The following is a 23,262-nucleotide window of genomic DNA, read 5'->3' as shown; positions in this document are numbered from 1 at the left end:
TAATAATATTTATAATCAAGAAAATATCAAACAAAATATCACAACCAAAATACACAATAAACATTAACGAAAACTTATCTTAATCTTTTTCATTATATTCTACTCTTATTCCTCAATATTATTTATGAATTTTTTTTTTTATTATTCACATTCTTTATTCTTAATATTTCTCTATTGAATATCATACATCCACTCAAATATCACATATACACTCGAAATATCACAATACACTCGGAATATCATACTAAGATTTTATCACGCGATGCAGTTTATGTCGTTATTGAGGAGAGACAAAAAAGATCCCCCCATCGCATGGATAGGACACACGATCTCACATTGACCACAACAGTTATGTTTGCTAGGTGACCTACCCTCACAATTACCTATCCACGTTATCCACGTGCAGGTTCACCATATCTGCCGAACTTTAACTACACAAGCACCCTCCCTCCTCGATTCAAACTAAATGATTAGGTATCCAGAGTCCTTACACTTCACACTCTTTCCAAATCTCTCTCATGTTCAATTCAATTATTTCATACTTAACATATTAATTTCTATACATAATAAAACATAAACACATACACAAAAAAAATATATGATATCATCACACACATAAGAGGCATATATTTCAAAATACTTTTTGAATCATCTTGTACTAGATCACACAGTAAGCACATGATACTCAGATTCTTTACATAACTGTACCAGATCACACAGCAAGTACAGTGCATCGTAAATCTGCACTAGAACATACAACAAGTACAGTGTACCCAAATTTTATACGTACATACACTGGTTATACATTTCATATGCATAACATATGTACACACATATTAATACACACACATATATATTACAATACATATATGTATCCTCACTACATGTCTCACATAGAATATATATTTATATTTACACACACAATCTCTACCAATACATGTGATGGATTGTAATATGTGCATAACACATAGCAGAATATAAAAACAACAATCCAATCTGATCTAATTGTGCTTAAAAATTATATTGCAGGTCAAAGATCAAATTTAAAACATACCTGACAGCGGGTTCTCAAATTAAAATTGCTCAAAAATACGAACACTCTATTCATATCCACACCGAAACTAACATTTGTCGTTCAACTTTTTGATTAACGGAACGTATGGACAAATTAAACAATATAAATATGTTAAAATTTTCTAACAAAATCTTAACAGAGAATTCACCAATCTTTCTTGTCATGTGCGACTGATTTTTTAATTCTTTTTTCTCTATTTTTAAACCCCCCCCCCCCCCCCCCACACACACATATATATCATATATATATATATATATATATATATATATATAGATGGCATGACTGGAGGAGTTCCTTTTAGACTCTTCTTGTGGACGTCCAAGTTTATTTGGATGAGTATTTGGATGAGTTTGGACTCATCCACTTTCCTTTTTTTTAACACCTAAATATTTATATATGTATCTCATATACAGATGTTCATCCTTTTTAATTATTATTATTTAATAAAATAATTTTATAAACTAATTTAATTTCAAAATAAATTTTATAATAATCTCAATTATTATAATAGCCACACATATTATATTATTACACTAATAATATAATAACCAAAATATGAATATTAATTTTCTATTTCAAAAATAGAAAAATTCAATTTGTCTACAATATTAATTATATTCTTGGTGCTAACAAAGAATATAATAATATTCCATTTAGACCAAAATTTTTATTTATTTGATTAAATTAAATTCTCTAATTTAATTATCAAATAATTAAAATAATTAATCTATTTAGTAAAAGTCAGAACACTCGTTAGTGTGCGATCCCATAGGTTCAATACTAAACCGGTAGCAAATTGGTCAAACCAATTTACTAATTAAGGTTGGCATCTAGCAACACTTCTCAACGACTGGATAGTATGAAATGTACAATTACTCTCAAGAACCCGCTAAAGAAATATGTAATATTTCATTCCATCATTATTGCTCTAGATTAACCCTATGATACGATTTAACAATCAAATCCCAATAGGTAAACAACTATATTTCATGTCAATTATAATTGACTAAAGAATAACACAAAAAACTCTTTTCTCATTTCATTCAACTGCCATGCTCAAGGTCTTAATTTAGTCATTATAATAAATGACAACATAGAATTTTAAACTTATTACCCAAGTTGACAGATTCTGTCTTGACCAATCACTAATTCTACAAGCATTTAATCACACTCAATATCTTTTCAACTACAATTCTATGACCATAGGTGTTCAGAATCAAAGTATAATAAATGACTTATCAATTACCATAATGATCTCAGGTCTAAAAAAATTCTTACCTCTTATAAAAAATAAGAGAATACTCTATTGACAGTTTAAGGTAATATTAACCATTAGAAATTCTCAATTGGGTCGGTTCAATGATCATATCTCCATATACATCATTATATATGTGATTTAATTAATGAGATAAACTAATCTTTATCTTATAGAGACTGTTACATATATATTAACCTTACCGGATCATTAATGTCCCATTTTGATAATCCAATGACTAAGAACATTTTAAATTAAATTATAAAAAATTTACTCTCATTATCAAGATCCCCATCTTGATGTAAAACCTACAAATTTAATTAAGAATTTTATCACATAAATTAAATAATATGATAATAAAATATTATTGCCATATATTAAAATAAATTGTCAAATAATAATATATTCAATATATTACACGAATAATTAGATCGTGAACATAACACTTATATCCCCAACAACATGCACACACGTTTATACTTAAATACATGTACACAATCACACGTAACATACCATATATATGTATAAATTTATTCACGTATTTGTTCTTATCAGCTATGTTCTTATCAATTCTATTTTTACTAATTCATATCTCATTTATTGTATATTTTTACATATATACACACACATACATAACAATGAAGATATATATACACTATATAAACACAAACGAATACAAATTAGACATACTAATTATATTTATATTACATTACACATACATTTAAACATTCATATATATTGCATTATATATACATATTTATATAAACATATAATTTATGTCTCCGTATGGAATACACACAATTCCTACTTGCGGTGTAATCGAAAAAATTTTAAGAATCATTTCTGACTCGGTTTACAATCCTATTAGAAATTTGGATATCGTTTGAATAATTTTTCTTATTTATAATAGACAACACATATTATGTATCACCCAATTATTTTTATTAAATCTATATAAATATAAATATGTATTAATTGAATTTAATATATTTTATTGAAAATAATAATAATAATAAAAATAAAAAGGGGTAAAAAATTGGTTAGGGATTTAATTAAAAATAATTTTGGGGAAAAGTGGTGAAAATTTGGGTTATGGAGGTATTTTTGAAGGAAAAATCAGAAACCGAGGGTCAAAATATAATTTAGAAAAGTTACACCACGTTAGTTGCCCGGTCAGCAGCCCCGACCAACCAGGATGCGCCAGGTGCCAGAGACGCTGACGCGGGAGGCCACACAGGAGGGAGCCATGTGGGCGATCTGTATGCGCGCAATCGAACGACTGAGATCCGTTCCCGCGCGCACAGATAGCCTAGATTGCATCGGGCACGGACGTCCCAAATTGAATCGCGCACAGTCAGCCCAGATTGAATCACGATGAACGGCCCAGATTCTCTTCTTATTTAATCGCGATCGGATAGTCCAGATTAAAAGCGATGGACGGCCCAGACCAAAAGCGGATGGGTATAAATAACCCCATCCGCACCCAAAACCTAACCCTAGCCTTTAGAGCCCCTCGCCGGAGAAGACAGCCTAGCCGCCTAGGAGCCGACTGCCGCCACTCGCCGCCACACCGGAGCAATTTTCGGCCTCCAAATGAGGTAAAAATTCTACCATTTGCTCAGAATTTGATTCTAAACCCACCTATGGCCAAATCAGAGCAAAAACACCGGCCAATTGGCCGAAAAATGCTTCCGTAGCTCAGCGGCGCCGCCGCGGGGTATTTCAGTTTTTACCTCCGATGAGGCCCTTTTTGATTCCCGTTCGATGTGATTTTTCCACCATTGTGATCATCGTTTCCTCCTTTACAGGTTGACAAGAGCAAAACACCCAACCGTAACGTGAGTCGGAGGAGCTGCCGCACCGGAGAGCTCCACCGCCGGTGAGTTTTGGTTTTCTACATTTTTCCCACCCATCGAGGGCCCTAAGTGTATTTTCTCACAGGAACTGATGCAAGTTTGACTGAATTCGGTAGAAAACGGCCGAAAACAGCCAACCCGAGGCGAATCGCCGCTGTGTCGAAATTTCAAAATTGGCCGAGTAGGCCCTGGGTATGATTTTTGGGTTATCTGAGATATGTGTAGGTACCGTAAGCACGTTTCAGTTTCCGAGAAACAATTTAGGGAACCTAGGAACCACCCGTAGGCGCATTGACAATCTAATTTTCGACGTCAAATCAAGTGAGGACCCCTCACTCTATTTCCTATCATGGAATTGAAGTTTGAATAAATGATAATACTGTATTTTGTACAAATTAAATAGATATGCATAATTAATTACGCTTGCTAATGGAGTCCGAACTAGACATATTTCTCTGTCGATTCTTGTTTGATTTATTTTGCAGTTTAAATGCATTATGGTATCTGGTTTATCTATTTTTTGGTTTTAAATGCATGTATCACTGCTTACTTCACTACTGTGTGATTTTAGAATTTATGATATGATTGTATTACCGGGTGAATGTTTACTATTTATGTGATTATATTCAACTTAGTAACGGAGACTAAGGACAAATAGGAATGGGATGTGATTTGATAAATTGATAAGATGACAACATTACTACATATCTTAGGAGATGGTGGACGGACTGGGTTCATAGGGAACCCTACCGTGAACATTGTCTCATACCGGACATGATATGGAGAGTTGGTCATTTGGCGCTCATACCGGATGGGGTATGGAGACAGTCCGCTTCACCCTCATACCAGACGGGGTATTGAGGTTTATTGTTTTGGTGCCCATACCGGACGGGGTATGGGACGACCCTGGAATTAAGGTTGTTAAGAAGAGTGGTTCACGTGTAGCGGGGAGACTCCTATGGATCCCCATGGATATTAATAGGCTGGTAAAAATAAGAAACAATGATAATCAGTTATTGTTAATGAATACGGATTTATGATATCTTTTATGTTACTGATTATGCATGAAATTATGATCTGTATGATGTTATTGTCTTTATAGGTTGTTTTCATAGGTTCTCCAAGGGTAAGAAAAAGAGTAAATGGTTTTATTTTAAATAAATGTATTGCTTTAAAATTTGTGCTCCATTGGTTGTTTTGTTTTCTACCAACCTTCACTTCTGTGACGGTGATATAGTGTGATGTCTTTACTGGGCTAGTGTAGCTCATTCCTTATTTAACCATTTCAGATCAGGAGGACCTTGTTCCCGAGCCTGATCCACAAGAAGACGGTGAGTAGATGCTAAACGCTTTATAGTTTCCTTTATTTTTCTTATTTCTCGTATTTCTTTTAGAGAACTTATTCCGTGATATTGTTTAGTACTTTTAAGTTATTCTGTAAGGGATGTTAATCTTAATTTTTTATTTTCGCTTCTGCAGTTAAATTATTATATGTATTTCTTTTTGAATTTCCGGGGTCGTTACAGTTGGTATCAAAGCTGCGTTCCTCGGACCCGTCCCTTACATAATAATACTTAGAGAAACACCAAATAATGAATTATCACTCAACTCTTCCTTGTGAATCAAGTATAGAGAGATGAGAAGAGGAAGACCCTCACTAAATCGGACAGCCTGGGAGGGTTTGCTCAGGGAAGACATGGACAAGATATTTGAGATGTTAGAAAGACTCATTGCGGCCCAGCAGAGCCGAAAGGAGAGGACAGAGCTGCCTGACCCTCCCTCGCTGCTACAGGTTGAGCCACCACTGCAGCGAGATGATCCTGAGCCATCTCGGTACAACCCTGATTCTCTACAGTACTGCCTGGTGCCACTGTTGCAGTATAATTTGGTGCCCCAGTCACAGTACTGCCCGACACTGCCACAGTATAATCCAGTGCCCCCGCCATATCAGCAAGTACCACCACAGGGCCCCCCAGTCTATCATCAGCTTGGCCTAGTCCCTCTTCCACGTGACCCAGTTCCTCTCATAATTGACCCAGACTACATAGAGAGGTACAGGAGGCTGAACCCATCTATTTTTGCAGGGGAATCCTATTTTGAAGATGCCCAGTACTAGTTAGCGGAGACGGAGAAGGCCTTCAAGACCCTAGGGGTGACTCCCGAGCAGAGAGTCACCATCGCTACCTATATGCTGGTGGGAGAAGCAGACCGCTGGTGGGAACTCAAGCAGACCACCTTCCATGTTCCAGTTACTTGGGAACAGTTCTTAGCAGCCTTTCATGCAGAGTACCTCCCAGAGCACATCCGACATCTTAAGGAGATGGAGTTTGTCTAGTTGGTCCAGGGGAACATGACTGTGTCAGAATATGCTCGCAAGTTCCTGAAGTTGGGTCGATACTCTCCTGAGACGTCGATGGATGGAGGTAGGAAGGCTAGGAGGTTCCAATGGGGCCTCCACCCAAAGATCAAACAACATTTATTTATACTAGAGCTCAGAACTTATTCGGCCATTCTAGCCAAGGCACAATTAGTGGAGAGGAGCCTCCACACCCTCCCTCAGTCAGTAGGGAGCCATAGACCCTCAGGTCTGCTCTGAAGACCAGCACCTACTGCACTTGTCCAACAGAACAAGAGGTCCAGACTGGTGATCCAGGCTCCCTATTAGGCTCTAGTGGCAAGACATGGTAAGATCTGTCAGCATTGCGGCAGGGATCACGGGGACCGACCATGCTACCGCCTCAATAACATCTGTCGCATATGTGGTAGTGCCCAACACTATGCGAGAGAGTGCCCAAGGAACCAGAATCAGGGCAGACCTCCTATCCAGGGCAGGGCTTACAACCTCACCCAGCAGGATGCCGAAGCCGACCCAGACGTGGTACAGGGCAAACCTAAGAAAGTGAATTATATTCAAGAGATTTCGGTAGTCTGAGACTTTTTAGATGTGTTTCTGGATGAACTACCTGGACTGCCAATGGATAGGGAAGTCGAGTTCATCATAGATCTACAGCCAGACACCCAGCCTATTTCGGTTGCTCCTTACCGCATGAATCGCGTTGAGATGGAGGAGCTGAGGAAACAGATCACTGAATTGCAAGACAGTAGTTTTATCAGACATAGTGTGTCCCCTTGGGGTGCTGGAGTCATGTTTGCTAGAAAGGGAGATGGAATGTTGAGACTATGTATTGATTACAGAGGATTGAACAGGGTTACAGTCAAGAACAAGTATCCCCTTCCCAACATTGATGACCTCTTCGATCAGTTGCAGGGTACGCAGGTCTTCTCCAAAATAGACCTGCGATCAGGTTACCATCAGGTGAAAATAAAGACAGAAGACATCCCCAAGACGGCTTTTCGAACCAAGTACGGACACTATTAGTTCCTGGTCATAACATTTGGGCTAACCAACATTCCCCAACCATCTTCATGGATATAATGAACAGGGTCTTCAGACAATTCTTAGATCAATTTGTTATCGTGTTCATCGATGACATCCTAGTCTACTCAAAAAGCAGAGAGGAACATGCACACCATCTAGCTCAGGTTTTGTAGGTTCTTAGAAGAAAGAAGCTGAATGCAAAGTTAAATAAGTGTGGATTCTAGCTTGAGCAGACCCCCTTCCTAGGACACATCATATCAAAGAATGGAGTATCAGTGAATCCTGAAAAGGTTGAAGCGGTGCTCAGTTGGGAGAAATTGACATCAGTTAAAGAAATTCGTAGCTTTCTGGGAATGTCGGGCTATTACCGTAGGTTTGTTGAAGGATTTTCTAGTCTAGCTGCTCCCCTAACACGACTCACAAAGAAGAATGCCAAGTTTGAGTGGAATGAGGACTGTGAAAGAAGTTTTTCAGAACTAAAGAAGCGGTTGACTACTGTGCCTGTGCTGGTCTTATCGAGTGGATAGGGGGGATATACAGTTTACAATGATGCCTCCTATCTAGGCCTGTGTTGTGTTCTAATATAGCATGGGAAGGTCATAGCCTATGGGTCCAGAAAGTTAAAGAGTCATGAGAAAAATTATCCTACCAATGACTTAGAGCTTGCCGCAATCATACACGCCTTGAAGACTTGGGGCCATTATTAATATGGAGAGACTTTTCAGATCTATACCGATCACAAGAGTTTGAAACACATATTCACTCAAAAGGATCTCAACATGCGTCAGATAAGGTGGATAGAACTTCTTAAGGACTATGATTATGATATTTTGTACCATCCGGGTAAGGGCAACGTGGTAGCCGATGCACTCAGCAGAAAAAGTGCAGGTATCTTAGCCCATTTGATGGTTTTAGAATGCATACAAATTGAGGCCACACAATAGGTTCGACTTTAGGACTTGATGAGAGTCACATGTTTGGGCCATCTGACCGTCCAGCCTGAGTTAATCTAGAGAATAAGAGAAACTCAGTCAGCTGATCCCGCCCCAGTAGCCCTCAAGAACGATGCAAAATAGGGAGTTAGCTCAGAATTCTGAGTCTCTGCCGATAGGTTACTCTAATTCCAGGACAGGGTGTGTGTTCCTGGTGACAGTGAGTTAAAGAGAGATATCATGACAGAGGCCTATAGCTCAAAGTTTGCCATGCATCCCGGAAGCACTAAAATGTATAAAAGTATGCGACCCCGGGTTTGGTGGAATGGGATGAAAAGAGACATAACTGACTTTGTATCTAAATACTTGATATGTCAGCAGGTCAAGGCAGAGCATCAGCGCCCAGGCGGGTTACTTCAACCTTTACCGATCCCAGAGTGGAAGTGGAAACATATCACCATAGACTTCGTGACAGGGTTACCTGAGGCACGCTCAGGACATGATGCCATTTGGGTAGTTGTTGACCGGCTTACCAAGTCTTCCCACTTCTTAACCATCAGGATGACCGATCTCTTAGATAAATTGGCAATAATGTATGTCCGAGAAATAGTCAGATTGCATAGAGTCCCAGTGACAGTGGTGTCTGACAGGAACCCTAGGTTCACTTCTTGGTTTTGGAGCAGCTTTCAGCAAGTCATGAGAATGAAGCTGTCCCTCGGTACTGCCTTCCACCCTCAGACTGATGGACAGTCAGAAAGGACAATCCATACACTTGAGGATATGCTCCGAGCTTGTGTCCTTGACTCTGGGGGCCATTGGGACGACCATCTACCCCTGATAGAGTTCGCTTACAACAACAGCTATCAAGTGAGCATTGGCATGGCTCCGTATGAGGCGTTATATGGGCGCCCATGCAGATCACCGATTTGTTGGAAAGAAGTGGGCGATAGAAAATTGTTCGGCCTGGAGCTGGTAGAGGAGACTACATCTAAGATAGTTAAGATCAGAAAGAACATTCAGACGGCTCAGAGGAGGCAGAAGAGTTATGCGGACACCCAGAGGAGAGATTTAGCGTTTGAGAAAGGCGACCAGTTGTTCCTTAAGGTCACTCATTTCAAGGGAATTAGTAGGTTCGGTAGGAGGGAAAAACTGAACCCCCGATTTATTGGACCATTTGAAGTCTTAGACAGGATTGATATCGCCACCTACAAACTAGCACTGCCTCCAGAACTTTCCAAGGTCCACAATGTGTTTTATGTGTCCATGCTACGCAAGTACAACCCGGACCTCTCTCATGTCTTGACCCACGAACCTCAACCACTCCAGGAGGACTTATCCTACGAGGAAGTACCAGTCAACATTACGGATCGAAAGAGCAGATTACTCCGCAACTGGAAAATATCCTTTGTAAAGGTCGTATGGCAGAACCACACACCAAGGGAGGCTACATGGGAGCTAGAATCAGACTTTAGAACCCAGTATCCCCAGTTGTTCGATCGAGAGTAAAAGACAGATTTGAGGGACCAAATTTCTTTTTAAGGGGGGGAGAGTTGTAACACCCAATTATTTTTATTATTTTTAATTTTATTTTTATTAAATCTATATAAATATAAATATGTATTAATTGAATTGAATTGAATTGAATTTATTTTATTTTATTGAAAATAATAATAATAAAAAGGGGTAAAAAATTAGTTAGAGATTTAATTGAAATTAATTTTGAGAAAAATGAGTGAAAATTTGGGTTATGGGGGTATTTTTGAAAGAAAAATCAGAAACTGAGGGTTAAAACATAATTTAAAAAAGTTACACCACGTCAGCTGCTCGGTCAGCAGCCTCAACCAACCAGGAGACTCCAAGTGGTAGAGACGCTGACGCGGGAGGCCACGCGAGAGGGAGCCACGTGGATGATCTGCGTGCGCGTGATCGAACGGCAGAGATCCGTTCTCATGCGCACAGACGAATCAGATAAAAAATGCGCACGGACGACCCAGATTCACTCCCTATTTAATCATAATAGGACGGTTTAGATTAAAAGCGATCGACGGCCCAGATCAAAAGCGGATGGGTATAAATAACCCCACCGCACCCAAATCCTAACCCTAGCCGCCATAGCCCCTTGCCGGAGAAGACAGCCCAGCCGCTGGGGAGCCGACCGCCGCCACCCGCCACCGCACCGGAGCAATTTTCGGCCGCCAAACGAGGTAAAAGTTCTACCATTTGCTCAGAATTTGATTCTAAACCCACCTATGGCCAAATCAGAGCAAAAGCACCGGCTAATTGGCCTGAAAATGCCGCCGAAGCTCAGCCGCGCCGCCGCGGGGTGTTTTTGTTTTTGCCTTCGATGAAGCTTTTTTCGATTCCCGTTCGATGTAATTTTTTCACCGTTTTCTCATCTACAAGTTGACCGGAGCAAAACACCCAACCGCAATGTGAGCCGGAGGAGCCGCCGCACCGGAGAGTCCCACCGCTGGTGAGTTTCGGTTTTCTACATTTTTTCGGCCCACCGAGGGCCCTAAGTGTATTTTCTCACAGGAATCGATGTAAGTTTCGCTGAATTCGGTCAAAAAGGCAAAAAATAGCTAACCTGAACGGTGGAGCCGCGGTGCCGGAATTCCAAAATTGGCCGAGTAGGCCCTGGGCCTGATTTTTGGGTTATTTGGGACATGTGTTGGTACTGTAAGCACGTTTCAGTTCCTAAGAAAAAATTTAAGAAACCCAGGGACCGTCCGTAGGCGTAGTGACAATCTAGTTTTCGGCGTCAAATCAAGTAAAGACTCATCATCCTATTTCCTATCATGGAATTAAAGTTTGAATAAATGATAATACTGTATTTTGTACAAATTAAATAGATATGCATAATTAATTACGATTGCTAATAGAGCCTGAACCAGACATATTTCTCTGTCGATTCCTGTTTGATTTATTTTGCAGTTTAAATGTATTATGGTATCTGGTTTATCTACTCTATAGTTTTAAATGCATGTATCACTGCTTACTTCACTACTGTGTGATTTTAGAATTTACGATATGATTGTATTACTGGGTGCATGTTTACTGTTTATGTGATTACGTTCAACTTGGTAATGGAGACTAAGGACAAATAGAAATGAGATGTGATTTAATAAATGGATAAGATGACAGCCTTACTAGATATCCTGAGAGATGGTGGATGGACCGAGTTCATAAGGAACCCTACCGTGAACGTTGTCTCATACCGGACGGGGTATGGAGACTTGGTCATTTAGCACTCATACCGAACGGGGTATGGGGACGACCCGCTTCACCCTCATACCGGACGGGGTATGGGGACGAACCTAGAATTAAGATTGCTAAGGAGAGTGGTTCACGTGTAGCGGAGATACCCCTATGGATCCCCATGGATATTAGTAGACTGGTGAAAACGAGAAACGGTGATAATCAGTTATTGTTAATGAATATAGATTTATGATGTATTTTATGTTACTGATTATGCATGAAATTGTGATTTGTATGATGTTATTGTCTTTATAGGTTGTTTTCATAGGTTCTCCAAAGGTAAGAAAAATGGTAAATGGTTTTATTTTAAATAAATGTATTGCTTTAAAATTTGTGCTCCATTGGTTGTTTTGTTTTCTACAAACCTTCGCTTCTGTGACTGTGATATAGTGCGATGTCCTTATTGGGTTAATGTAGCTTATTCTTTATTTAACAATTTCATATCAGCAGGACCTAGTTCCCGAGCCCGATCCACAAGAAGATGACGAGTAGATGCTAGACACTTTATAGTTTCCTTTATTTTTCTTATTTCTCGTATTTCTTTTAGAGAACTTATTCCGTGATATTGTTTAGTACTTTTAAGTTATTGTGTAAGGGATGTTAACCTTAATATTTTATTTTCGCTTCCGCACTAAGATTATTATATATATTTCCTTTTGAATTTCTAGGGTCGTTACATATTAAATTATGAATAATTTTAAAAACTATATTACGCGAAATGAAGAACGAATTTTACTTTGGGACACGCGGTCCCAGTTGCCAACGTCACCACGTGCCATCACATGCGTGTTATCGAATATGCCACACCCTGATGATGGAATCAATGCACGTTGCCACATGTGGCACACCACCAACAAATTCGGTGGCTGCACTCCCTTTTTTTCATTTTTTTTTCTTTCTCTTTTTTTTTTCCTTTTCTTTTTTTTTTCTCTTTTTTTTTTTTTTTTTATTTCTTCTTCCTTCTTCTTCTTCCTCCTTTCCCACAGCTTCCTTTATTTTTTTCTTTCTTTTTCTTCTTTATTTTTCCTTTCTTCTTAATAGAAAAGAAAAGGAGAGCAAAAATGGAGTAAAGAGAGAGCAGCATGATGAAGAAAACAAACTCTCTGAATTCACCTTTTACAGCCTACTGGAATACATATACTGCCATCTGGTGCTGTACAATAGCAAAAGAAAACAAAAATGGTTACATTACAAATAACTAATTCTATTTTTGAGTTTAACACAAACTAATCTTAATATATCTTCTGATTAATCTTAATACTCCCCCTCAAGATGGAGAGTACAAATTTATTGTACCCATCTTGTTTAATAAATTGTCGAACTGCGTAGGATGAAGTGCCTTTGTCATTAAATATGCCAGTTGATTCCGAGTAGATATGTGCATCGTCTTCAAGGTACCATCTTGAATCCTCTCACGAACAAAATGGCAGTCAAGTTCAATGTGTTTTGTTCTTTCATGATATACTGGATTTGAAGCAATGTGTAGAGCTGCCTGATTATCACAGTAAAGTAATGCAGGACCTTGATGTTGCACCTTTAAATTTCGTAACAATTTCAGAATCCAAACTATTTCGCAAGTAGTGTTGGCCATGGAGCGATACTCGGCTTCTGCAGATGACCGAGAAATAACTTGCTGTTTTTTTTTATTTCCATGAGACCAATGAAGACCCAAGAAAGACACAATAGCTAGTTAGAGATCTTCTAGTGTCAGGACATGTGGCCCAATCAGCATTAGAAAAGGCCTTAATCTGAATGGTAGATGATGAAGGGAAGAAGAGACCTTGTCCAGGTGTCTTCTTGATATACTGAAGAATCCGCAAAACAACTTGAAGGTGACTGGTCCTAGGAGCAGCAAGAAACTGACTCAGTCTATTGATAGAGTAGCATATGTCAGGGCGAGAGATGGTTAAGTACAAAAATTTTCCAATCAGTCGTCGATAACTTGTGATATCACTCAGAAGTTCTCCAACATCTTTAGACATCTTGATATTGGGATCTATGGGAGTAGATGAGGGTTTACAACAAAGATATCCAGTCTCAGTTAACAGATCCAACGCATATTTTCTTTGGCATAAGGTGATTCCTGTGTCATTTCTTGCAATTTCAAGTCCAAGAAAATATCGTAGAGTCCCCAAATCTTTCATTTCGAATTTTTATTTGAGTGTAACTTTGAGCTCTTCGACAGTCTGATCATCATTACCAACAATAACAATGTCATCAACATACACCAACAATGCTAGGAAGACATTACCCTACTGCTTGACAAATAAGGAGTGGTCACATTGTGACTGATGGAAACCTTCTTGAAGTAACACTTGTGAGAACTTATGAAACCACTGTCGGAAAACCTGTCTCAACCCATAGATTGACTTGTGTAGGTGGCAAACAGGTTGATGTGGAAGAGTCTCCCCCTCTCGAGGAGAATAGTCTGGAGGAATAGTCATATAAACTTCTTCGTGAAGGTCACCATGAAGGAAAGCATTAGTGACGTCCAACTGAGTCAGACTCCAACCATGGATAGTAGCAAGTGAAAGCAAAATTTTGACAGTAACCAATTTTGCAACAGGAGAGAAGGTGTCAAGAAAATTAATGCCAAATTATTGTGTGTAGCCCTTAGCAACCAGACTGGCTTTGTGTCTTTCTACGGTCCCATCAACTTGATATTTAACTTTATAAACCCACTTACAATCAACAAGTTTCTTCCCAGGTGGGAGAGAAACAATAGACCAAATGTTATTGTTCTCTAAGGCACGTAGCTCCACATTCATCCAAACATCGGACTGGATAGCCTCAGAAAAGTTTGTAGGCTTAGTGTGGGAGGAAATGGCACAAATAAAGTTTTGATATTAAGGTGTAAGTTTTGTATGAGTAAGGAAGGAAGAAATGGGATAAAGTGCATGTGTATCTATATGGTAGCAGTGATAGTTAGACAAATAAGAAGGTGGTCGTCTTACACGTAGTGGGCGAGATGATAGTGTTTGGGAAGACTCATATTGTGAGTGGATAGGTGTATCAAGAGAACTGATGAGTGTGTAGGCGTATGGAGAGGAAGAGGTAAAACACGGTCATGAAAAAAGTCACTGTGAATAGGATCAGGTGAGTGGGATGAAAGAAATAGAAAGATATGTTTATGAAAATGACATTACGAGAGATGATGATTTGATTGCTCTCGATGTCGAGAAGTCTATATCCTTTGTAACCCGAAGGGTAACCGAGGAAGACACAAGCCCTAGAGCGAGGTAAAAATTTATGGCGATGACTATTGAGAGTGGAGAAGTAGCATAGACAACCAAAGGTACGCAAATGATCATAGGATGATTTTTTGTGAGTTAATAGTTCAAAGGGAGTTTTATTAGATAACAAAGGAGAAGGTGTATGGTTGATAAGGTAAACAGCAGTCAAGATGCAATCGCCCCAATACACAATGGGAACATGGGATTGAAACAGTAAGGCATGTGCAACATTTAAAATGTGTTAATGTTTTCGTTCGACAACAGAGTTTTGTTGGGGAGTCTCAACACAAGAATGATAAGAAACAATGCCTTTTGACTTGAAAAATGAATAGAAATTCAACTCATGCACATTGTCAGATCTCACAAATTTAATGAGAGTTTTATATTGTGTAAGGATTAGAGTATAAAAATTAAGAAAAATGGTAAGAATGTCGGACTTCTGACGAAGGAGATACACCCAAGTAGTCCAAATGCAATCATCAACAATTGTAAGAAAATATTTGTATCCTTCGATAGTGGGTGTAGAGAAGGGACCCCAAATGTCGATGTGGATTAGATCAAATGGATGGTCAGATAATTTATTTTTAGAAACGAAAGACAATTTATGTTGTTTAGCTAAATGACAAATTTCGCAATGAGAAATATTCGAAGTCTGTAAATCTTTATTAATATACTGAAGCTTTACATAGGAAGAATGACCAATTCTAAAGTGCCATATGCTACTTTTAGAGTTAGTGGAAACATAATTAACAGCAGGAAAAGGAAATTATGTAGTAGTTAAGTAGTAGAGGTTGTCAATGCGTCTATCCTTCCCAATCAACAAGTCCCGAGTGCGGTCCTGGATGACACAATAATGAAGAGAAAAATTAATCGTGCAGTTGTGGGTAGTGGTCAACATGCTGACATTGACAAGGTTAAAGAAAAAATGAGGAACAAATAGAATATCATGTAGAGTTAGAGTGTCGGTGAGGAGTACATTTCCAACTTGATTGACTAACACTGAACTACCATTTGGTAAAGTGACTGGGATGGGTTCAACATGTTTAAGATTTGTGAAAAGGGTGGGTATGCAAAAAATGTGATGTGTGGCTCCAGAGTCAATGATCCAGCATTCAGAGGTAAGTGTGTGTGTGAAATTGGAAAGGCAGAAGGGTGTGGAGGATATACCTACCGCGTGATTTGTGGAGAGAGAGAGAGGCTGTCTGGTGAGATGATGGAGTTCGGTTGGTGGAGACGTGCACTTAGGTGAGCAATAATGTTCTGAATTTGCGATGCGCTTAAGTCATCGACGGAAGCAACGGAATTAAATGCCGGTAAGCGTGCGTCGAAGGAGGAAGTGAAATTCTGCACTGGTCGCGCAATCGGATGCGTGCCCGAGGAGGACGAAGACCTGTGTTCTGGAAAAAATTCTTCATGGGCCAAGGCTTGGTTGGCAGAGGAAAAAACGGGCCTGGATTGAGGGCCAGTTGGGTTAAATGATCTGGTTCCAGGAGTGGGCCGAGACTGAGCTGAGGTGTTGCGGGCTTGGGCTTGTGTTTGGACATGTCCATCATTAAAAACAACTGAAGCATTGCAGAGACTCGGTGAATGTATTTTGGGCTTGGGCTTGAGACCCGGTGGGTAGCCATGCAGACGGTAACACCTGTCCACAGTGTGGCCCATAAGTCCACAGTGTGAACAGGTGGGTCGTCTCCTACCTTGAGTTAGGGCAACGGAAGAGCCAGACCCTTGACCCGTTTCTGCGTGTGCGTCGAAGCCGATTATACGGTGCCGCTCTTCTTGTACCACCAGCGAGAAGACCTTCAAAATAGACGGAGAACATTCCAACATCAAAATTTGGGCTCAAACAGCAGCATAGGAGGGATTCAATCCCATTAAGAAAGTCATGCCAAACTCTTTCTCTTAATAATCATTCCACGCCTTCATGTTTCCACAGTGACAGGTTGGAGCCGGTTGATAAGTTTTGAGTTCGTCACAGATTGTTTTCATTCGTGTATAATATGCGTTGATGCTGAGTGACCCTTGAGCAAGGTTGTTCACGCTCTGTTTCAGTTGGTAGATACGCGGTGCATTGCTCTGCTGATAACGAAGCTGCAAATCGGTCCAGATAGATTGTGCACTTTCATGGTATAACAAGCTGTCAGCTATCTCCTTTGTTACAGCATTCAGCAGCCAAGAAATTACCATGCTGTTACAACGTGACCAAGCTGCGGCATGGGAGTCGGTGTTGCTCGGTTGATCGTAGGTTCCATCTATGAAGCCCAATTTATTTTTGGCGTTCAGTGCTATCCTGACTGCTCTCTCCCATGTGTTGTAATTGTTGTCATCGAGAAGATTGGACACCAAGACTAAACCGGGATGGTTGGCACTGTAAAGGAAAAACGGGTTTTGGAGGTCATCTGATTGATCTCTAGCCATTGGAGATTAAATGTTTTGGAGCTCAATCACTGCGCTATATATATTGGTTAATTAATATGCTCTGATACCATAATAGAAAAGAAAAGGAGAGCAAAAATGGAGCAAAGAGAGAGCAGCATGATGAAGAAAACAAACTCTCTGAATTCACCTTTTACAGCCTACTGGAATACATATACTGCCATCTGGTGCTGTATACTAGCAGAAGAAAACTAAAACGGTTACATTACAAATAACTAATTCTATTTTTTAGTTTAACACAAACTAATCTTAATAAATCTTCTGATTAATCTTAATACTTCTTCTTCTCCTTCCTTCTTCCTATTCTTCTTTCTCTCTCGGTCGTGGCGTCCCACAACACCGTGCGACCCTTCTCTCTCTCCCATCGATGCCGCTCCACCTTTTCTCTGTCTCCTCGCTCTCTTTCCTCTCTTTCTTTTGTTTTTCTTTCTTTCTTTTTCTGCTTTTTCATTACTTATGTATACATATATATATATATATATATTATGGTTATGTGTTTCCTTCTTCTGCTCCCAGAGTGCACCTCTGGATTCTTCTTTTTTTTTTTCTTTCTTTATTTTTTTTGTTTAATTATATATATATAGATACATATACATATATATATATATATGTATATGTACTCCACATGTTTTGCTTTTTTTTTTTTTTTTGTACTCTTTTCTTTTGTACCCAGCTGGGCAGCAGCTGGGTATTACATAGGAACACTTCCAATTGAACAACCATATGGGGTTCCAACATGGGATTTTCTTGTCAATTAGTTATGCATCTATTAATAAATTTTTTTATTAATCTTTTTTCTCCTTTGAAAAAAGTAGATTAAAAAAGTTAATTGAAAAAAAAAAGTTGAAAGACGAGAAATAAAATAAATTTCAAAGCTAAATAAGAAAAATTAAAATATGATTTCCAATTTAAAATATGAAAAAACAATGGTTGGTTGATGTATGTATAGGCATTCGTTACAAAGTAATAAAAGTTATATAAGCTAAAATCTTGATTCTAAAACTATAAATTATACATACAGAAAAACTACAAATTTTGTTATTTATCGTTATTTCATATTTTTTAGATAAAATATAATAACAAAATAAATTAATAAACTTTTTAACTTATTTTTTCCTTTTGAAAATTAAGAAGCAACATGTACAAACTTACCTTGGTAATATGTTGAAAAAGTAAGAAGCTTTAAATATAAGTAATAATTTGGTTCTATAATTTAAAATTATGTGCATATAAAATATTTCGTTTACAACTATATTAATGAGGCAGAGGATCTGAGCGCACGAAACTTCTTGTTCTTCTTCCTTTTCAGTTAAATTGTCTAAGCTTTAATTAGATTTATAGTGGTATCGGTTTTGGTCGATCAATATTCACACTGGTGGTATTGTATAGCCACTTAATTTTAAATAAAAGCTTATATATATTTAAAAAAAAAAATAAAATAAAATCTCGTGATTTAGACTAGTTAACAACAATATCAGTGTACTAAAAAAAAGGTTAGCATGCCCATGTTTTTCATGCCTTCGGGTCCCCTCTAGTTTCTATCCCTGATGTGGTGTATGTCTAATTATTGGTTTTCAACAAAATTTTTGTCTTCGATATTCATCAGTACTAGACAATTACAGCATGGATGAGGTTAGAAGCTACGATCATTCAGTAAAAACTAATAAATTAAGTAAATTAAAGAAATTTGTTCTTAAAATTTAGAATCAAAACATTAAATGTATATTTAATTAAAATTTTGAAATATATAAATGTTTGTAAAAGATATTTAGTTTTTGGGTTGATTATTTTTTAATATTTGAATTTTATTTTGAAAAATTCCAAAAAGGTGACCATTAATCATTAATTAAGGTAGTGTGATTCTTGCCAAGAAATTTTAAAAGCAAAGCGTGTCTTTTTTTACGTTTTGTTTTTTCTTAGTCAAATACATTATATTTGACCAATCAGCGTATACATAAACCCAAACTTTTGCGCATGTAATCGCTGGAGTAGCTTAATTAAGACGATGACATAATTGAAACTTGCACATGTACCTTAAAATTAAGCATAACAAATACCAATAAAATAAAAATAAAAATAAAAAAGGCAAAAAGAACAGAGATAGCTAATTAAATGTGGTATTAATTATTAATTGTGGAAGTTTTTGCCACGTCAACGGGAAACTCGTCGATTTCATCCATCCAAGGGTTCCTTTCTTTAGCAGGGTTGATGGATCTCAGCGCACGCCACACACCGCTGTTACACTTGAAGCCCGACCCGAATCCGATTTGCCAAATCCGGTCACCTCTTCTGATCCTTCCTTTGGCCTCCGAGTAAGCCAGTTCATACCACAAAGAACTGCTAGAAGTGTTCCCAAATCTGTATAAAGTCATTCGAGAAGGCTCCATATGCCATGGAGTGAGTTCAAGGTTTTTTTCTATCTCATCCAATACCGCCCTCCCTCCTGCATGAATACAGAAATGTTCAAAAGCTAGCTTGAAATCAGGGATGTATGGCTTCACCTTCATCTTCAGGAACTTTCTTGCTACAAGAGTTGCCAAGAAAAGGAGTTGCTCCGACATGGGTAGAACCAGTGGACCCAGAGTGGTGATGTTGGTTTTAAGAGCTTCTCCGGCTACAGCCATTAGGTCTTTTGACAGTGAAACGCCGACGTTTTGGTTTTCATCTTCTTCCTGGAAAACACACTTGTAAGATCTGTCGTCGGCGCCTTTATGTGTACGGAGAGTGTGAATAAGCTGATACTTCGACCGCCGACGATCTGATGACTTGTTGGAGAGAAGGATTGCTGCACCGCCCACACGGAACAAGCAGTTCGTCACGAGCATGGGACGATAGTTACCGAAGTACCAGTTCCGGGTTATGTTCTCTGTGCTAACCACTAAGGCATAAGAGTTTGGATTCACCTATTATAGAAATCAGTCATTAGTTAAATGATAAAAAATAATATTTAAATAAAATCTGATGATTACTATAATTTTAATTTTAATTTGTTTAGATTTTTTTGTACTTCATCACTACTTTTTAATATTTGTAATAAATAAATGCAATTTTACCCAACAAGACCCTACACCTATGTTATGATGCAAGTATCCAATAAATATCTTACATGCATTTAGTATATTGATCAAGTGCATTTAATTTGACGCAGGGACGCACTATGCAATACTGGGAAACTTAGATGATGATTATTATACTTAAAAAATCTAAGACAAAGTCTGTATGAATTTATTTAGAAAGAAAGATATGCATGTGATGTAATTAACTGACCTGTACGTAAATGTTGGTGTAATAACTTGTACATTTTCTGGTTATTATTATCGAAAATCTATTTTTCTTTAAAAAAATTAAAAAAAAAAAACCCACCTGTAAAAGTTGCTTTGCAAGGTCGATAGAGATGAGACCAGCACTACAACCCATACCCCCAAGATTGTAGCTCAGGATATTTCCTCTGAGCTTATAACGATTCACAATGGCAGCAGAAAGAGAAGGAGTTGGATTGAACAAACTGCTGTTGACTACTAGAATGGCGATATCTCTAGCCTTTATTCCAGTTTTTTCCAACAGTTCATCAATGGCTCCAAACATCACTGTCTCTGTCTCCTTCCTCGACGCAGCCATGCACTGGGTAGGGTTTTCTTGCATCAAGGCTATGGGTCCATATGTCTTTTGTCCAAAACCTGACCTCTCCAGGATTTTCTTTTGGAAACTTATATTTTCTTCGGTGAAGCACCTTGCCTCTTTAGAGAGCTTCATGAAAAGCTCTTTGCTGCATATTTGAGACTGGTCTGGTTTGTAGCACGCAAAGTTTACTAAGTAAACCTTTCTTGGACGGCTCATGAAGTAAAGGGTGGCCAAGAAAACAGAAGAAATAAGTACCAGGATGAAGACCATGTAGTTGTATTTGATCATGTGATTGCTTAGCTCAATGAAATCGTCAATGGTGAATGTTGAGAGATGAGTAGTTAATATAATGGTGAAGAGAGGAAAGAAGAAGAGGTACAACGCATTGGAGACCAAGTAGTGGTAACCAAGCTTCACGTATTTCAGCCTAACAGAGAGGAAGAAGTTGGGTAGGTTATTGTTTCTTGGTTCAGGTAAGGTCTCCATCCTTCTTCTTTGAGGAAAAACGAAGTAGCTAGCTTTTAGAGAGATGAAAAGATAGAGATAGATAAATAGATATATATATATATATATATATAGAGAGAGAGAGAGAGAGAGTAGGGAACCCTGAACTGCAAAAGAAATAAATAAATAGATTGACGTACGCTTCAAAAGGGAAAAAACAACAGGGCTTACTGAAAGAGTAATACCTTTGCGCAGAGGAGGAGGGTGTTATTTATAGATGAAGGTGAGGAAGCTCAAAGCAACTACTCCATTGTATAAAAAATAAATGCGACAGCTTTTCTTACCAAATTTGCCAAAATAATAAAAGCTTTGTAGATTAAACATATATTCAGTATTTGTATATATTGGTTTCTTATCAAACAAAAATTATTTAAAAACATATTTAAAAAAAAAAAAAAAAGAGAGAGAGGTTAATGTTAGTATTTATATTATTTTATATAAAATTATAAGTTTAAGTTAAATTGCGAGTTTTGAATGTGTTATCATTAAAAAATTAATTATATTATTTTTTGTTAAAAAATTAATTTTGTTAAATTTCTTCTAATTACTAAAATTTATAAATTTTTATTCAAAAAATTACGAAATACATAGAGTGTTTATAAATTTATTTGAAGTAAAAGTTGAAGAACTTTTAACACAAAATAAAATTTAGGACTTAATCACTTTTTTTAGCATTTAGTTTTTTTTATCTAATTTTCTTATGGCTTAGTAAAATATTAACTTCTATTTTTAAATTAAAAGAGCAACTAGTAACACTTGAAAAATAAATACTTTGATCTAAGATTTTTCAAGTTTAAAGCTCTATAAACTTAAAGTTCTTTAGGAGGAAAATTTATGAGTAGTTCAAAGCACCCAAAAAAATAAAAAAAATCGAAACAAATTCTTATTTTATTATTTTTGAAATAACAATTTGAAAATATATGTTAATTTACTTTAGCAAGAAGAAACTTTAATTGTTTATCACGTGATAATCGAATTATTTTTTTAGAATAACGGAAAGTAATATATAATTAGTTATAGAAGCTATTAAACAAACATATATACGAAATATTAGGCTTAGTTTAGAAGGTTGAAACATGTACGTGAATGTACTGTAATTTTTTCTAAATTAATCTGTAATAATTTAATAGCAACAGTAAATATTATTATTGTTAAAACTAATAATTACAATTATATTTACTCAAAGACCACAAATTATATGCGTATGCATTAATTATTACATGACATAATATTTTTTAATAGAATTTAATCATTCCGTTTTGAGTATTTTTCACTCAATTACTAAAATAAAAATAGTATATGCGAGTAGCTACAAATTATATTATTATTTAACTTGGCCAAAACTTTACCTATGGGACCAAGTATAACTTTTGTTTTTTTCTCATTTTTTAAAGGTAAACAAAAATTCTTTTAAATCGGGCACTTAGACAAGTATGGATTGAACGACCATCACAAAATGGGCAACTTCAGACTAAGAGCTCAGCAAATAGAAAGGTGTTGAACATGAAAACAGTGAAAATTAATATAATTATTGTTTACTGATCATTTTAAAAACGAAAGTGAACGTTGCCATTCTTTCTTTTTCTAAAAATTATTAAGTTTAATGATAAAAGATACACTTAACTAAGTTATTGCCATAATTATAAATTTAATAATTGTAATATGCACCTAAGAGAAAAAAATAATAATAATAAAATTGGAGTTTGGATGTAA

At 37.3% G+C, this 23,262-nt stretch overlaps 2 protein-coding genes across 2 annotated transcripts; both read right to left on the bottom strand.

Moving 5' to 3' along the window:
- Nucleotides 1-16,155: 16,155 nt before the first annotated feature.
- Nucleotides 16,156-17,960, bottom strand: LOC148266622 (uncharacterized). Its single transcript, XM_088214686.1, has 2 exons — nucleotides 16,896-17,960; nucleotides 16,156-16,829 (listed from the first exon to the last, which is right to left on the bottom strand). Exons 1-2 carry the CDS (start codon nucleotides 17,404-17,406, stop codon nucleotides 16,156-16,158), a joined length of 1,185 nt encoding a protein of 394 aa, XP_088070812.1. The 5' UTR covers nucleotides 17,407-17,960.
- A 1,475-nt stretch (nucleotides 17,961-19,435) lies between these two features.
- On the bottom strand, nucleotides 19,436-21,750 carry LOC110814116 (3-ketoacyl-CoA synthase 2-like). Its single transcript, XM_022041471.2, has 2 exons — nucleotides 20,788-21,750; nucleotides 19,436-20,327 (listed from the first exon to the last, which is right to left on the bottom strand). Exons 1-2 carry the CDS (start codon nucleotides 21,529-21,531, stop codon nucleotides 19,545-19,547), a joined length of 1,527 nt encoding a protein of 508 aa, XP_021897163.1. The 5' UTR covers nucleotides 21,532-21,750; the 3' UTR covers nucleotides 19,436-19,544.
- Nucleotides 21,751-23,262: the final 1,512 nt, after the last annotated feature.

The sequence above is a fragment of the Carica papaya genome, chromosome 3 (assembly GCF_054855325.1).
Source record: "Carica papaya isolate Zhongbai chromosome 3, ASM5485532v1, whole genome shotgun sequence".
Taxonomy (NCBI): domain Eukaryota; kingdom Viridiplantae; phylum Streptophyta; class Magnoliopsida; order Brassicales; family Caricaceae; genus Carica; species Carica papaya.
The sequence above is the reverse complement of the archived record's forward strand: the minus strand, read 5'-3'. Positions and strand labels throughout refer to the sequence as shown.